The 19118-nt window shown below is 38.7% G+C and overlaps 1 protein-coding gene across 5 annotated transcripts in view; it reads right to left on the bottom strand.

Moving 5' to 3' along the window:
- Positions 1-469: 469 nt before the first annotated feature.
- Positions 470-19118, bottom strand: part of syngap1b (synaptic Ras GTPase activating protein 1b) — a 172738-nt gene continuing 154089 nt past the window's right edge. For all 5 annotated transcript variants that reach the window (XM_063488241.1, XM_063488242.1, XM_063488243.1 and 2 more), the window contains 2 exons: positions 16828-16900; positions 470-3493 (listed from right to left, as the gene is read on the bottom strand). In XM_063488241.1, coding sequence (XP_063344311.1) covers positions 3158-3493; positions 16828-16900 — 409 coding nt within the window. In that variant the 3' untranslated portion in view covers positions 470-3157. The remainder of the gene's footprint in view (positions 3494-16827; positions 16901-19118) is intronic.

Below are 19118 nucleotides of genomic sequence, written 5' to 3'. Positions count from 1 at the left end.
TAATTTGAAAAGACTACAAGAGAGATAGATAGAGAGAGAGAGGCAAATAAATGCTATGAAAGCAAATCAGCTTGGACTGAAAATTTTAAGAGAAGTCAAGCACCTTTGAAATACATCTTACCCACCCCTCTCTCTCACTTTGAGCATCGCACCTTCCTTGGCTTTTGTGTTCCTCCGTTCTGCTGATTGATCAGACTGCATAGCTGTTCTTTGCATGCTCGGCAGGCTGACAACAACAATATCTGTCCAGCCTACCTTTTGTTTGTAAGTCAAATGTAGATCCAACCATGAGGCATCAAACATATTAAAAAAAAATAATCCTGTTATCAAATCAGAGAGAGAGGGCCCAGTAAAGTGAAAACAAAAAAGCCAAAAAAACCCAGCATTTCCTTACATGGTCCGCTGGGGCTCTGCACCATCCTTTGAGCAAAGAGAATGGGACCAGTGCCCCAAGTTCTCCCTTTGTCAGCCAATCGCGTCACGAGAGAGGGCTCTGGACATTTGGCCATGCCACCCTGCAGACTGCCGATGGTGCATCAGCCAATTAGGTTCCACATTGTCCTCGATGAAGCTTTGAGAGTGGCTGGGGGAGAAAAAAGGGAGACAGAGAGAGAGAAGAAACGGGGGAGGGTGCTTGATCAGGTGCTATTAAAGCATAGCTATTGACCGAGTATCTGCATGGTGGCAGTCTTTCCAAAGCTGGACTCGTCTCTTTTTATTTTCTATAGTTTTTGTGTTCAGCTCTGAGGCAACTGCTTGTTTACCTGAGTCACTGAGGTATTTTCACAGCAATGTTAATTTCTCAATCACGGATCATATCACGTCTCTGAAAAGACACTGATGTTCATAACCTAGCCCGCTTTGAATCCAACATTCACCACACAAGTAAATTCACAAGAAAGAAGTAGCCCTAAATAGACAATCTTTCCCTGCATAAGACTGCTAGCATTATAAACATTTGGTGGTTCAACATTCACTATCATTAGAAGTCTAATCTAAGCTTAACCACTGCAGGCCATTTTGACCTTTGACACGGCAAAAACAAAAATGTTGTGGTCTGTCTAAAGTGAAAAATGGCTGATGTGAAACACTTCTTGGTTCAACCTGAACTTTAAAACAAGCCAAGTTGTTGCAGCGCGACACCAGTGTGTGAGGCTACAAAGACAAAAACAAATTCACATCGAGACAAACCTTACAGCAGACAGTTCATACACAAAATGAAGGAATATGGATACATGTTGCAAACATTTCAAAGATGTGTTTTCAGCATTGGACACATGAGAAATCAAATCATGAGTTCATTTGCAAAGTACATGAAACAATTCTCTAAAATTTGCAATAAATTAAATGCTTTACTTTTTGGTTTGTTTTAATGGTGTTGTCAAACTTTTTTTTTTTGCTTTGTTTTCAACAACAGGTCTCTTTTCATTTTAAAAAAAGAAACCTCAAGTTAAGCAAACTACACACAGTAATATATAAGATAATATAATATATAATAATTTGTAGAATCAGGGATATAATTTATTTTAACGTGTTAAGCAAGGCTTTATAAGGTGCATTTGGTTGATGACTAGCTAGTCTACTGGCCAAAGGATACTCAATACATCTATCCCAGGCACTTAACGGCAGGCGTAGCAAACCTAGAAATGGTCTTTTCACAGATATTTGTAAGGAAACAAAATCCTCTTTGTGTTTAAATGGCAAATTTGAAAGTAAAAATGGGGTAAAATGTAGTGTATGCCCAAAATAACTACTAACCTGTTTTTACTATTTATTTGTTTTGGTGAAAATTGCAAGATAAATTATTAAAGGCTGTGTCTGAAACAAGCAAAATAATCATCTTCTAGAAAAACACAAAGAATCAACATAATTTAAGTGAAAGAAAAACAAACAAACACTGAATACACTTCATTCATCCCTGTCTTTCAAAGTATTAAAATTACTAGTGCTAGTTGTAAACTACAGATAGCCTTTGGAGGCAAAAGTGCAATAGTTGATCCATCAATTCTGAGCCTGGGAGCTGCTTTTATTAAATGTGATTAAAATCAGAGATTGGAGGAGTGCAAAAAAACCAAAAACAGATATGGAAACCCCAACACCCCCGTTTAAGCATAACACAACACGATGCACAAAGAACAAAGACGGACACATACGGAACATATTGGGAGGAAAAAAAAGTCCTGTCAAAGACAAACTGCAGAAGAGAGAGAGAGAGAGAGAAAAGACAGTGAGTGAACCATGAAAGAGGCAGTGCTATGGCAGACACAGACAGCTGACTTGGAAAATGGCACCATTTGTTTCTGTTTAGCACCAGTTTATCACAAATCGGTTCTGAGATTGAGAAGAGAAAAACTGCACGAGCTCAGTCCAAAAACAAGACGTCCCTTAGATTGAAAAAAAGAAAGAAGTTCCCAGAAATGTCTCTCATCACTCAAACCGCTATGATGCTTGATCTTGTGTCTTTGAATCTCTGTTTTCGGCCCATATATTGTTTCCCTTACTTTCAAAGCCAACTTGATCGCCATCTGTTAACTGTATTGTAAAACCCTGTTGGAAAAACACTCAAAGGCACTATGAAAGCCAGACCACATTGCCACATTCCTACTAAAACAAACTGTAGCCTGGCGTGTTCAGGATATATTAATGCATCTACATCCATGGGAGTCAAGGGTTACTGTAAGCTAGCTTCTAGCTTCTAGCACTTCTTTGCTAATGGCTACTATGAAGTCTTTGGGGTGCAAGACATTCTATAGTTCTTGATCCTTACATGTTTGTTTCTAGTGGAATCAAAGACAGGCGATGAGTGCACGGAGCACATATTCACATATCTTGGTATGCATGTTAATGCTTTGTTTGACAGATTCAAAGTACGTGATAAGGTATCATTGTCTTGTCCTGCAAGACTGATACTATCTGAAGCTCCATGTGAGCATCAAGAGAACAAATGTCCATTGAAGAGCCCTTTGTGTTGTGTGTTAATGTATTAAGCACTGTACAGTAGCTGTATGATTACTACTCGTCTCCTGCTCGCTTTTCTTCTCTCTCTTGCCTGGGCAATAAGAACATAAAAGGTGATTTCTTTTCAAAGAACTGTCTTGCTAAATGGGGAAAGGGCAGGGGTGGTGTTTTCCTTTGGGTCATCTCTCTCTGATTTGGCTCAGTGCTGTGTTTGACCTACTCCCCCTTCTTCTGCTGCTATGCCTGTAGTTGCTGCTGCTGTAGTTCCAGTTGTCTGTGAGGTTGTCATTGGGGAAGATGTTTGGCTGCCACGGAGCTCTCCATTCTGACTAGGATGTTGATGAGGAGCGGGTAGAGAGGGAGGATCTATGGTTTGAGGGAGGGCTCCATTGTGGGGCGAGCTGACAGAGGAAATGCCCGAGGAAGAGACTCTGAGGCCTTGATCGTTGGTTACTGCTCCACCTCCTCCACCTCCCCCTCCACCTTCAGTTTTCACACCGGGGTCTGCAGAACCCAGGGAGGAAAGCTGGTCCTCCTAGCGAGATAGAGAGAGAAGGGAGGGGAAAGAGGAGTGGGAGCAGGGAGAAATGGTCGTAGGAGAGAGGCCATTCAATGAAAGATGGGAGGGATGTGAGGAGTTGCAACAGGAGATGTCCAATCAAGGCAGACATGTATAGGGAAAAAAAACACGTTGACGAGGTGTGAAAGTGTGGGAGAAAGGAATAGCAGTGAGATAAGGATGGAAAGAGGATAAAAGAGAAAAATCACCAGAGAAGGACATGATTTGAAGGGAAAAACATCAAGAGCGAAAAACAGAAATAACCAGATGGAATGCATACATGTAAAAGCAATGGTCAAAGCAAAGCGAAGGTGCATTTGGAAAATAACAGACACGTGACAAGGGATTGGAAGAACCACACATAAAGAAGGAGAGACACAGAGAGAGGAGAGAAAGAGCCCAATGAGTTACGAGGTTGATGCATGACGCACACCAATAGAAATGGTAGCACAAGAAAAGGGACACAGGTAAAGAGGAGATGAAGGGGAATTAAAAATCTTGAGGTCAAAGGATCCTGATCCTCTTGGCATGAGTAGGTGTTTGTCAGGTGTCAGGCAAAGTCAAGAAGTCAAGTGAGTCATCTTCTGACAGTGAGTACAAATAATGCTCAATAACCACTAATTTTCAAAGTAAAAGCGCGTGCTTGAGCAGCTGAAAATATTTTAAATTACAGACTGAAAAAGAGCGCTAGTCTTATGGCTTGAAAGTAAGCTTAACAGCACTCGCTGTAGCATAACATGTTACGCAAAACATGCAAAACTGTCAAGACACATAGAGGTCAGCAGCAACTTTAAAAAGCAAGTCTTAAACAGTCTGACATGAAATCCAAACCTCTGTCAAATTCACCAACCAAAACATTCAACCCAAAGCCACTGATCACTGCAGCGGGCTGCTGCACGGATGTTCCTCCTGGGTTGGAGCTTTTGATTAGACATTCAAACAAAGTTTGGTTTTACTTTTGTTTTTTACTTACATTAGAGCGAAATAACAGCAATGCAATACTAGAGTTTTATTCATTTATATCAAGGTCTGTTTGCAAGCCTTCACTTCCAGTCTTGTTCACTGATGTCTAAGAGCAGTGGGAAGAGAAAACAATTGGGTTATTATGCCAATAGACAACTATGATGACTCTATTCATACTGCTGCTTAATGTAACAAAGCACGACTTCAAGATGATTTGAATACAGAAGCATTTTGAAAGCTGGAATTCACAGTTTTAACATCAGACCTGGGTAGAAACCTCTTGAAATAATTGCACTTGATTTATGGTGCCTGACACATTTGCTGTGTGGTGTCTAGACATAATTACAAAGATTCAGTGACAGTGTAGGACGAGTGCAGCAAGCATCTAAAAGAGCTCGAAGATTGGTGCAGTAATTTAACTTTATATCAAACAGGAAAATGTTCACATATTATACATGTGACAGTAAAAACCACTTTAATGCTCACACACAAGAAGTATGAAACACTGTAATGTGAATGGGATGAAGTGCTGTAGAGGGGAAGACAGGAAGGAGGAGAAATAGTTTGGTCTGCATCCAGTAGAGAAAATGAATCAAAAGCATCAAAAGCAAATTATCTTTGCTTAAACTGTGTCTGATGGGTGTGTCCGCTGTGAGGTGTCTCCATTTCAGTTAAAAAGAGTAAAAAGAAGAAATAATAATAAAAAAAATTACCCCAGAATTAGATGTGAATTGGCAGGCCTTTTCTCTTCTCAATCAGAACCAAAATGAATGCAAACACTTCCAGTTGCTAACTGGTGCTATGAACAGCTAAAATCTACTATGGTTACAGACAGTTACAGGATGCCAGTAACATGACTCCACTATAGCACTTGTTTTATTAGTCTCCAACACAACCAACAGTGTTGTTTAATATCCATGTGTAGTCCAGTACACATGCCTATTAAACTGGGAAATCAGGCAGCTGAACAAAGACATGGCAAAATGTTTACTGACATCCTTTTTAACTTACCAAACTTGCTTCACTTTGTGGGCTGTAGTGTTTGATTACGTGGTGCATTCATTTACAGCTTGGTGTGAGTGTGTGTTTTTGAATGCTAATGAAAACTGCAGTATTGAAGATAGAAACACAAAACACTTAGTGGAAATGTTAAGTGTACTGTAAATGATGCAGAAATAAATTATCACACACACACACACAAAAATTCTTACCCATCTCCTCCAATCTCCAATCACTCCAATTTGGAACGTGAATGTCTACAGCAAACTGTGAAATCTTTCTCACCTTCACATTTCAGACTAAATACCTGCTGTAAGTGCTGGTTTTATCACTCTATATATGGGTAAAAAAACGTAAAAAGAGACCTGCAAGACTTGAAAAGCCTAGCTTGATGGGTATTGAGCTTCTGCTTTGATAGAAAGTACAAAAAAGAAAACAGCAAAAAGCAAGAACACGGTATGCATGTCGCACATAAAAAGACGCACAATAACAGCTGACCTACGCCACCATTCGGACAAACAATACGCCCAGGTGCCAAACACATACAGAAACACATACATATCAGGAAAAACACAGATTCACTGAAAGACACAGAACACAACACAAAACATGTGCACAATAATCAGTGTTCTTCAGGGAAGGACTGGGTCAGATACGGAGATTTCACATAAATCGTGTCGTTTGTCATAGGGCGTGGCTGGAGGGATGGAAATCTGAATGGAAAATGTGAATTTAAAGTGGTGCTAAAATATTATAATATAATACGTTTGAAGAAAAAAAAAGCAATAAAAGACAAACTAATATTTCATTTACTTTCAGACTGATTTATAAGCAAGAATGGTAAAGCCTTGAGAAGCCGTGTTTTCAGTCTGCTTTTGTAAGCTGCAAACAGTTGCAAATATTCAGTTTCTTGCTCACAAATCTAAAGTCTGGAATTCTGGAATTATTGCAGCTACTTCTACAATTTCTTTGCATTCAAAGTTGTTTTAAAGATACTTTTAGATATCTGTTAGTCAGCTTCTATTGACTAAAAACGTCATCAAAAGAATGTTACAAAGATATGAAACATATGCTGTTTGTGAGTAGCATATAATTATGGAAATACTTCCTTAAAACTGACTTTAGTTTAATTAAAGCCAAAGAAAAATAACCGTTATACGTAATGAGAAGTGAAATTTTGCAAATGCCAACATATTAAAAGCAGCAGAGTGTAAGAATCAATGATTTCCATTGATTGCTGAATTTCTCTGCATTTCAGCAGCTGACTCAATGCAAAGTGGAAAGTTCTCCGTATATGACTTGAAATTAATTTGTGCATAATAATGTTGGCATATATGTCTGTGGATTGCTGGTTGTGACTGAATCTTATGTGTGAACAAGCGATGACATTTTCATCTGCAGAGCAACAACAGTCACACACAGAGAATTTGAAATGACATTAAAAAAGCTACGGCAGTATTTCTTTATATTTTTGTCAGGGGATGTCGAATGCTTATTTGTCAACATAAAGAGAAAAAGCAGTCTCAGTTCTGTCTCATCTAATTCAAGTAAACATCCAGGAGGTCTATCACAGAATATTTCCAAGTTAGCAGTGGATAAAAGGAGACACGTTAGTGTGTTGGAAGGGTGACAATAAAAAGCACAGCGGGTTACCTCCTCATTCAGCCTGACAAAACAAAGAAAATGTCATTTTTATGTGTGTGTGTTGTGGAAGAGAAGCTCACTTCACACAGTGCCAATCATGGTGCTGTGTAAAAATGACACATTTTTGTCATCTGTCAGAGTAAAGAGAATTTAAAGCTGCAGCTGTGCATGTAAAAACACATACAAATAAAATACATCTTTCAGCATAAATCGGTAGCAGGAGAGGTTTGCCTTCAGGGCTTCCTGCCAGAAAGCCTTCTGACAGAAATATTTCCTTTCTTTTATGTTATTCTCAGCTTGCAGGTTGGTTAGGTTTGAGCAGCAAAACTAGTTGGTGAGGTTGATTTACATTATATTCCAAGGCAAGATTATGGCTTGTATTAAAATGTAAACCATGTCTCAGAAGAAAGTTCTAAAGGTAATGAAAACATCCTGTTCTGTTAGCTTTTGAATGTCTGCCTTTGTTTGCTAACTAATGAAATGTTAGCAGTGTTGTAGCTAATAAATAGACCTTTACAATTCTACTATAGGTGCCTCAAGTGTAAGTAAAGTTGTTAATAGCAGGAAAATGCAGCAAAATAAAGTAGTTTTCATGAAAAAAGCTAATGAAGGAATATAGTGAGCACAGGTTTCTCATTAGAAAACATTGTGAAAACCTGCTTCTCAAATCATAAAAGGATAAAATGCTAACAACATATGATGGTATGGTAAAAAAAATTTTTTTAAACTGCAGTACCTTGCAGTCAGTTTGTTCTAGCTGGTCACTGCAACAAAAATCCCCCACAGCACTTTCACATAGTTTCACAGGAATGAGTTATAGTTAGAATTTCTGCACTTCTGTATCACTCATCTGAAAGTTTGTTTTTGTTAGATGTTTACACTTTTCTTTGTTCTCATTCGACCGTGCCTCTGTTTATGTATTCTTGATATTAATATTGCTACAAAAGTCTTGAGCCACCCCTTGTTAGTGGAAAACTATCAGTAATGGACTGGCCTCCCCAGAGCCTGAACCTCAAAATTATCGAAGCAGTTTGGGGTCATCTTAACAGAGAACAGAAGAAAAGGCAGCCAACATCCAAAGAAGGCCTGTGAATGTCCTTCAAGAAGCTTGGAGAACTATTCCTGCAGACTGCTTAAAGAAATGACAAGAACATTACCTCAAAGCTGTGCTAGAGCTTTAGGCTGTGCTAAAAAATAAAGGTGGTCATTTTGACTCTGAAGCTTTTTAGAATTGCACAGTTATTTTGCTTTACTTATTGAATTTCCATGTATCTTTGCATGTATCAATACATCACTGCATGCGTGGGTCCTTTATCATGTCACACACTGCATCCTTTTCCTATTTTCATAACAAAATTTTAAGAAATGCAAGGTGGCTCACGACTTTTAACCTGTACCATAAATATATAAGTAAATACCCCTGAAGCCTTTATTTGCCCCAAAGAAAACATTTGCTAACAAATGCCTATACCGCTGTGATTACATCACAAAAGCAGTATAAATATGTTGATATTATCTTGCAGAACAAAATGTGAGTATTAAAAACTTTAATTTTTGCTGTTTTTTTCCAGTTGGCCTAAAAAAAACCCCAGCCTTTATCCCTGCAGCAGAGAACGTGAGGCTGCAGACTTCACATTGTCACTGGAGATTTCATAAGCATGTGTTATCCTTTAGGTTAAAGTATTAATCATATAAGACCATCACTTAATGAAATTTTTCTTATATTGGTAGGTGGACGCAGTGCAGCCTTGCAAAAAGAGCCAAACGGATGTACAAGTCGGAGCAGTAGCCAATTCAAAATGAATAGTTATTAAATTTATGAATCAATTTCATGTTCAAACTGAATCCTTCACAACTGGACTCGTTTTAAAATCAAATTGATTTTCTGTTTCACCAACAGTAATTTGAAGCTTTTGAACAGAGACAATAAAATCTAAGCTTTTAGCTGGAACTGGTTTTCTGCCAAAAAACATCTTGGGTGTTTTAGTTAAATTTTAAAAACCTGCTGGATAGAGTCATGGTCATTCCCGACTTTAAGGGCTTCAGCTGTGTGTTACTGCTTAGAACATCACCTTCAAGTGTAACTGGACTAAGACGTTAAGTTAGCTGAACATTAGCGAGCCACTCTGCCTGATGACAGGAACAGCTAATTCACACAGTGGTGGTCGTGAAATGCTTCAGTTTGTCTTATCAATAAAATATATCCTCTTGTTTTTTAAAGCATGCCCTCTGCTCAGGATGGGAGTGTTTCTATCAATTTTTTATTGAGCCACATTTAAAATTCTGCCTCTCTAGGACATATTATCATGGGGCATAATGTTCACAGGTCAGCCTGGTACTGTGTGCAGTTACTGATATTGCAGTGCATGATTTATGGGCAGGAGAGTGCAGATATGATTTAGATGAACACGACTAACTGCCAAGTTGTTTTGCTCACTTTTAAAAATTTGACATTATTTTGTTGTCACCCTAACACACAGGTGTGCCCCTACAAAACATCAGTCATCTCTGTCCAGACATTCTGTGACAGTCCTCCTTTTTATGAGAAGATATATGGGAGAGCAAAGTGGGCCTGTCAGTGTGTCGGCCTGCAGTGAGTTCACAGGATGCTGTATAAGGACAGGGACGCACATAGAGAACAGTAGAAGTGGAAAAGAGGCAGCAGTTATGGATGGAGAGTGAGAGTTTGCCGGCTTGTTTATTACCTGGGTACTCGGGGTGGGACAGGCGCAAGACGGGGCTGCACTAGGATGGACTGACGCCTCCCCTAAGAGAAATCACCGTATCTCATCAACATAGGAGGAGAGGAGAGGAAACGAGAGGAGAGGAGATGAGAGGAAAAAGGAAAGCAGAGGAGGACTAAAAGCAGGAGGCAGGAAGAGAAAACTGATTGCGAAAATAAATAAAATGAGGGACGACTTGTGCGCAAGTGGGTAGGGTCCAGAAGGGCGGTGAGGGTAGAGGAAATCAACAGCCACCCAAACAATACATACAAGGTGCACAACACAACATGAACAGAGAACAAGAACATAAATATACATATAAAATGCTTCCTAAGGCATATTTACATATATAATGGCAACCAGAGACACACAGCAGTGTCAGACACGCAACAGCCTGAAAGCATTAGAGCAGCATGCCATGCAGTGTATCATTAACAGAAATCATGCTTGTAGGACAAGAAAGAAAAAGGCGTTAAATCGTGCTCTCCAAACGCCATCTGCATCTGAAAGCAGCCGAATGTTTCATGTTTCCTGGTTCAGAAAGGTAAGAAGACAGCATAAAGAACATGCTTATATCAAACATGCAGTTATCAACGTTATGAAATATATACACACTTTGAAAACCCAGAAAGACCCAGTTACATCAACACCATATGCAAAAAAACACAGAAACAACCAAGAATATACTTTTAAACAAATTTACTCTAACACACACACACACACACACACACACACACACACACACACACACACACACACACACACACACACACACACACACACACACACCTCAAAGACAAACTGTGAATGTTTCAAGTTACAAGACAATGTTATTACCTCTGTAAATTAAAAAAAAAGTTATACTATTCTAGTGACATTTACAGGCTTCTGCTGCAGCTTCATCCCTGTAAAGCCTACAAACATCTGCATTGTCCGAGCTCCTCATGCCTGGGTGTGGCTTTTCCGGGTGGAGTTATAGGTGGAATACTTTCAGGTTCTAAAAATGTGTTTTCCCTTCACATGTGTTGCAGTGTTTTAGTTCCCTGTTTGCTGTTCCCTAACTGTTTTACTTTACCTTACAGCTGAATCATCTTCTCTTTATTGTTTCAGGGCAGCTCTGTGTCCCAATGCATGCTTATGGAGGAGATTTACCCACAAATAAAAACATTATAACTGACTCAATGTTCAATTTCATTATGAATTAACTTGATTTTTGTTAAAACTGACAAAAGAGTTGTGAGCTTCCTAGCAGCGACCACTGCACAGGCACAAAAAAGGACCTAACATTTAAAGTCACTGTTTACATTAGGCAAAAAAAGCATTTAAAATGTGTGTTAAATGTAAGATTAAAAAAGAGAGAGAGAGAGAGAGAGAGGAAACTCTCGATTGTTTAAATCAAATCTTCTTGGAGTGTTTTTTTTTCTTTTTGTAGGCATTAGGATACTCTTGTGGAAAGGATTATGGCATTCTGCACCTGTGATATTATGTGAGGTCTAATTAAGTGTGGAGTGTTGTTTTGGAAGATGGTAGCAGTGGCCTGAGGAAACAACAGCACCATGGCTCATCCCCCTTCTCACTCCCTATTAATTTACTCTCCCACCCCACACTCTCAGCTGCTGCGTGTGTACCACACATTAAAAGTGAAAGTTATCACACTGGACTGAACTGTCTGCTCATCTTAAATGCTGAGGTGACAAGCACGAGTGCCTAAAGCTGAAATAGAAAACTAAATACTAACTTCTGACAAAACAGCCCAACAAAATGCTCACTCACAGTAATGGCTGTTTTAGCTTCGAGCGGTGCTAGCTGCTTGCACATTAAAGGAACATTGCAGCAGTATCTTCCTTGTCACATCACATTTTCCCAGGTTTCAGCCATGTACAGCACATTAACATAAACTGGGGGATTATCATCTTTGAAATTACAAAGGTACAATAGAAACCTGAAAATTACATATTTATCAGATTCAACTTTCCTCATTTTTCATTGACATAACACACGCTAACACGGTGAAGAAAGAAATCATCACCCCAGCCTAGCTTTATTATTATAATCATCACTGATATGCTGACATTAGCTTGTAGCTGAAAGCATTAATGCTGTCCAAATGGTTTAACTTTACAGATACACTAAACTGACAAAATTACTGGGTCAGCTATATCTACAGGAGTTGCTTGGCCGTAAAAACTCATCTCATGAAGCTCCTGGCTCACATTTTTCATGCTGATGTTAATGTCAGAGAAGGTCTGGAGCTCTGCAGTTAGTGCAGGCAACTTTTACACACTGTGGACCTCAACACTTGTCAATCCCACTCTGTAACTTTACATGGTCCGATACTTTTTAGCTGAGTTGCTGTTGTTCCTAAACACTTCAGCTTTGTAATAATACCACTTACAGTTGATTGTGGAATATTTAGAAGGGAAGAAAATTCATGAACTGACGCTCAGACTCAGTGAGCTCTTTAGAACGACCCATTGTTTTACAAGTATTTTCAAAGGCACACTGCATTTGATTTTATACACCCATTAAAATGCGACTGTAAACGCCTGAATTTAAAGATTAAGAGGCCTGGCCCAATATTTTTGTCAGTGAACCATGGTGAGAGTCATTATCCACAAATACATCATTTTTAGAACAGTGGAGAACCTTGCCGTAGTGTCTGGCCCTCTAAAATTACTCCAAGAGTGTGATGACTCATTCAGGAGGACCCAGAACAACATGTGAAGAACTGCAGGCCTCACTTGCCTCAGTTGAGGCAATGATTCAACAATAAGCAAGAAACTGGATAAAAATGGGAGAATTCCAAGGAGAAAACCACTGCTGACCAAAAAGAAGACTTTTGGGGAAATATTCTGTAGACTGACGAGACAAAAGTTTAACGTTTTGGAAGTTGTGACTCGCATTGGTAAGTTTAGGCCCTGAAACTCAAGCACACTTGGGTTATGCAACAGGAAAATTATCCCAAAAGGTTTGGAGTTTGCCTAGTCAAAGTCAGAACTTAAATCAGATTGAGATACTTTGTTATGTCCGTGCACAGGCCATTCATGCTGGAAACCCCCCATTGTGGATGAATTAAAACAATTCTGCAAAGAACAGTGGACCAAACTTCCTCCAAGTGATGTGAAAGATTCATTGTCAGTTATCACATTGGAGTTCTTGCTGCCAAGGATGGGACAACAAGTTATTAGGTTTAGACTCAGCCACCACCTCTGCTCTCACTGTCACTCAGCACCAGATCTTAGCCCATAGGTGTACACCTAGGTGCACACGTACACCCTGTGTACACCTATGACTGTACACCAAACCGACCCAACCAATGTCATCGTCAAGTATGCTGATGAAGCTGTGGTTGGGCTCATCTCTGATACAGATGAGACAGCGTACAGGGCAGAGTTAGAGAACTTGTCCCATTGGTGCTCAGAAAATAACCTGAAGCTGAATGTCCTTAAAACCAAAGGACTCATAATGAACAGGAGGCACAGACAGGTCCACTCGCCCCTGATTATAAATGGAGAACAGCTGGAATTATTCTCCACCTTCAGGTTTCTGGGCACCCACATCTCTGCTGATCTCACCTGGACCCTCTCCTCCTGCCTGGGTGTTTGGTATACAGGGGCCATGACTGAGAACAGGCAGGCTGTGCAGAGGGTTATTAACACCGCCCCCCAAAAATCATTGGCTGCCCTCTACTACCCCTGGAGGCCATCGCCAGATCCTCCTGCCTCAGGTAAACCAGGGCCATCACAGGTGACTCCTTGCACCCCACCCACCACCTGTTTGACCCGCTGCTCACTGGTCAGTACCACATGTCCAGACCACGAAACAGCCTCTTCCCCTGGGCCATTTGGACTGTCAACAAACACTATCCCCCCACACCCCACGGTGAGCCATGGTCTGAGTAACTCCCATCACTCAGGCCACTCACATATGTACTTATACTCAGACCAAGTCCTCTGCACTACTTCCAAGCACTTTGTATATATTCCTGTAGTTTGGAAAGATTTCACCTGTTTGTTATTTATTCCGGTTGTCTTACTATTTATATATTATTCCTGCACAGTTGCCATGGAGCAGCCATAATTTCGTTGTACAATGACAATAAAGGGCTATTCTATTCTATTGCATTCTAATATATGATTCTCTGAAATATGCAAGTGTGACAAAAAAAAGAAATTAAGAAGGGCATAGATACTTTTTGCAGCGCTGTAAATGTTTAAATATAAGGATAAATTAGAATTTTTAAATTTGAATGAGCTGAATACATGAATACGTTTGCATATTTTTTTCTTTCTTTCCTTTTTTTCTTTTTTGCAGCTTGATTGTAATTCTGTAGTTGTAAGAAAACTTTTCTTGGTATTACAGATATATAATTTGGTACTTTTAGCAAAATACATCTTTTCTGCTGACAGAGAACATGACTTATCATGATTCATTGTGCTCCTAAAAGTCCTGGGTATTTCTTTCTTTGTTTTTCTTCTTAATATTTTAAAAAATCTGCAGTAAATCAAATTCCAAATAGTTTTATCCATCTGGCACCAAATTTGGTTCATATGAAACATAACTTCTCCAACACCACTCCAAACTCACAGGTTTATAAATCCATATAGACACTGAAATACTGTGCTGTATACAGTACATTCCTGTGGGTCGTCTCAGAATATATAACGGTCACATCAGCTGTAATCATGACCACCAGAGTGACACTCAGAGCGTCTGTCAGCTCTTCTCTTTTGGCATATGTAATTATTTATTTATTATTATTTTCAACTCTCTGCACCTCAGAAGGTCAAACCTACAATGAGGCATTTTTTAAAATAATTTTTCATGCAGTTAAATGAGTGACAATTCAAAAGTATGACCTAATGAATGAAGGAACATATCAAGTTGGGTTACTGATTGAAAGGAAATGACTTGGAAATTGGCAAGTAAAGAGTTATTCTTTCATGATTTATTCAATGGTCAGAATAGAATTTAATGCATTTAAATTTATATGTACAGCACCTGAAATTGTAATGCCTTATATACTTCTTATCATGTTGGATTAGCAACAAAACCCTCGTGTTAAATTACTAAAATTTGAGAATTCATGAAATTTTCTACCTCACAGTCCTTCACGTCATGATACAACCGTCTGACGTCTATTTAAAAAAAAACCTCTAAAAATCCACATACAAATCAATTTTATGGATTCATGGATGCCTCCAATTATTTTTTAATATATTCTCGTGTATTTAATGTCTTTTTAAAAACTAATAAATTATTATTATTTTTTTTTTATTTTGACAATTTCAGTCCTCCACAAATGAGTATGCTGCAAATGGGACACAACATTTGCAATTCTTCATATTTTTCATGGTATAATTTCCAGTTTACGTGAGTCACACCAGAGTTCATGGGTAAGCCATGGCTACGTTAGACTTAGTTATAGCAAACATAGTAACACAGAAACCATACAAATCAGTGTCAGACGTGACAATGACTGCTACAGCAGCTGAAGCCAGAAGTTAAGTTTATAAAACCTCCCGTGAAACCTGTTTCTCCCCTTTAAAGAAATACAATTTAGTCTTGTGAAAGTCTATCAGTTCAGTTAATCAGTTAATAACTCTTTAATAACCACAATACAAACGAGCTTTTAATTAATTTTTTCACTGTTTTATATTATTTTATTTGTATTTCTGGTTTTATTGTGAAGCACTTTGTGATTTTTATCTGTGAAATTTGCTTTATAAATACATTTTACTTACTTACCTACTACAATGAAAAAAATATCTTTACTTTTTCACACTCCATTACATTTAACATATAAAGTATTTTGCATGGTAACAAAACAACTTTTAAATTTCCTGGGCCCATTACAGGGCTGAATTAGCCTACTTGGTCTCAAATCTCATTTAATTTAATCCCTCTCGGTGAAAGGACTGCCGCTAACTGAATGAATATGATTGTTTACACCTAATATTGCATTTTATTTTTATTGCACTATAGAGGCTGCTGAGAAACATTTCATTTGAGCTTGTGTACTTCTGTAAATAGCATCCGAAATGATAAGAAACACTCTTGAATCTTGAATCTTGCAAAGTAAATAAGTGCAAAAGGTAAGTTCTACGCATGTACCATGTCATACAACTTCATATAATGTATTAATATATATTACTCAGCTACACTTAATGGATAAATTTACTATAGAATCTAATTTATAAGAGAGATAAGTTGACAAATTATGATGTAATCTCCTTGAGGTGATTACATTGATCCCTGAGGCAAATTTACAAGCTATACAGCAATATATTTACATTTAATTAAATCAGCAAAACTTGTACAGGTCACAGCATTAAAGATAACAACACAGCAAAGATCATGTTCCAATAATATTTCTACATTTGAGTTATATATATATCAACTCATATGACTCATGCTTGAAGGTGGGCTTGCTCAATTTGACAGGATGGCAGGATAAGGAAGGGGGTGGGTTTTGGGCATGAAATGAGAAGCACTGAGGAAGGAGAGCTCCCGAAGACACAGCACCACCATCACGCAGCGTACAATACAGTAAGACGTGAGCTTCAGCTGTTCAGTAATCTGTGCGAAAGGGAGCCACCAGGAGTTTTAACCCAAACATGCTCGGCAGAAAGGTTTCACAGAAGCAACTACAAAACTGGCAACATCACCACAGACCTAGATACGTTCACAAACCCAGCTAGAGTCAGACATCTTGATAGCTTGAGCTTAAGAATACAAACAACAGCATTCTTTCATCTTTCATCTTCAAAGCCCCCGCGTATGTTGGCAGACGAATGGCAGTCAAACCCAAACAGGACAGGTCAGGGACAGGGCAAGGCAGAGGCAGATCAGAGGGACCACATACACACAGCAAACGAAATCATATCAATAACAGGGGGGGGGAAAGAGAGGTAGGATGGAGAAAGAAGATAGCACGGGTCACCGTACGAACTCGACGACAGAAGAAGCAGTCTCACAGACCTGATCAGCGAAAATCCTGGTTTTTGGCTCAATGATGGCTCCTCCTCTTATCTCATCCTCCACAGCCATGAGTCTTGGAAGCAGAGAAAGAGAGAGGGGGAGAGAGAAAGTAGGGAAGGGGGGGTGACAGAAGGAGAGGGAGTATTATGAATTCAAAATGATACTTAACAAGATGTTGAGCAGATGCATCTCCAACATCTGGCTCAACGACATCACAGTGATACGATGCTGATCTCCTGTATCTCAAATCTAAATCTCAAATACTGATAGGAAGCACAATCTTTTGAGCCACTGAGCAGCAGGAACGTAAGCCATGCTTTATGAGGCACTGCCAATTTTCACTGGTGGAGCCTTGTTTTGTCCCCATGGGATTTATCAAAGTATTTATTCCCAATTTAAGGTGTTTTCAAAGCGCAATTACAGCCAACAGTGGAAAATTACACCCGGTTATGTGACGTGAATGTTCAGTAACTGATCCCCATCATCCCCAGGGAATTTCCCATCTTGCGTAACATGGACTGACCAAGGCACGGGCGGAAAAATCCTTTGACTAATCATTTCAAAGACTCTGCTCGCAGATACGAGCGAGAGTCCGGCTGCAGTTTTCATGAGCCAGCAAACAGTGCAGGTTTCCCGGCTTTCATGATTATCCAAGTGCCAGGGATAGAGTCATTCAATGATAACAAAGCGTTATCTTACACTTACTTGGCCAACTGGCTAGATTGTGGATATTGTCATTTGGTGTAAATGCCAAGTAGAAGTTACCGTGAATAAAGAAAGACCTCTCCACATCATAGCCTTCAATGCATTGCCTTCATGATTTTCCATGTTTTACATTTTTTTTAATCGAAGCTGACAGCAGAAGAATAAACATCCTTTATTTTCTTAACATGAAACAAGACTGTTGGAATGTTATCCCTTTATAATAGTCAACTATTGAGTAATCTTGCAAACGCATGTCAATTTGTCAAAGTAAAACAAGGTGGAAGATTGTCACTTGTGCATTCATTAAGCCACTAATCCAATCAAATAGTTGACAGGAACATTTAATTGGCGCCATGCAGAAATAAATACACCACAAATCAAGTCGTACTGTGTCACTCAAAGCTAGTCCCCTCCACCACATCCATATCACTTTATTAAGAACACAGAGGCACGTGTTTGACAATAAAGAACGAAAATCCACAGGTGAAGTTTCAAACATAAGCGTTTGGATGTTTTATTCCATAAATAATGTACAATGTTGAGAGTTTTTTTTTTTTACAAAAGAAGAGAAGAGGAAAAGAAAAGAGTCAATCATAAGCACACACAGAAATATTAGCACTGTCCCAAAAAACAATGGAATGTAACATGGGCATACAGCATTAAGATTCTGACATGACTCCAAAAAGGCAGACAATGATTCATGTGGGTGATATGTTACAAAAAGAAGAGGAAAAAAAGAAGTTAAGCTTTATATATCCAGTTGTACTTCAAGTAGTGTGCTTTTGAGGTCAAGTCGTACATTTAGTCAAAACAATGTGTGTATGTACCAACATGAGGTCACAAAGTCTGAATATTTTGCTACAGAGGAAAAAGGCAAAAGACAAAGGTGTCAAATAGGATGTAAAGTTAATGAAAAGCAAAAGGAAAGACAGACCTGGGTCAAACAGCAGCTGCAGATATGTTCTCTATTTTTTGTAAACTTACCTGATAACATCTAATTTGTGTTGATACAGCAAGTTTAACCCAAACTCGTTACATATTTTGGCTTACTCTACACTTTAATCGCACATTACAAATAATTTTAACATAAATTAAAGCAATGTCTTTTTGTCAGTCAAACATAAACGAAACAAGTAAACTAAAAGTGTTTTAAATATACAAAAACAACCATGCAATCAACCCAATTCCCCAGTACATAACAGCATGTTAATATGCATTTAAAAAACAGTATGTTTGACTTACGGATATGCCTCCCATTGAATTTATCACATTGTTTATTTATGTAAAAACTATGCAATCCAAATGGATGCAGTTAAAATGCACATTAAACCAAATTCTTCTTTGAGAGCATTTGTTCAAAATAAACAACGCAACTGTTTGACACAGGTCTATGTAAAAGTGAGCAAAAACCCTTGGCTGTTGCTACAAGCCATGTCAATCACACACACATCAAGCCAAAACTCATCACCACTATGAATTCATTTGCAAGATTTAAACATAATTTTTGCTGTTGTACAATCTATACAGCCTATCAATATATTCTTGCTACAAAGAGAGGCAGGTATACTGACACCAGAATATTATCT

This window comes from Pelmatolapia mariae, linkage group LG10_11, assembly GCF_036321145.2.
Source record: "Pelmatolapia mariae isolate MD_Pm_ZW linkage group LG10_11, Pm_UMD_F_2, whole genome shotgun sequence".
NCBI lineage: Eukaryota > Metazoa > Chordata > Actinopteri > Cichliformes > Cichlidae > Pelmatolapia > Pelmatolapia mariae.
Note: the sequence above shows the minus strand (reverse complement) of the source record. Positions and strands in the feature narration are given on the sequence as shown.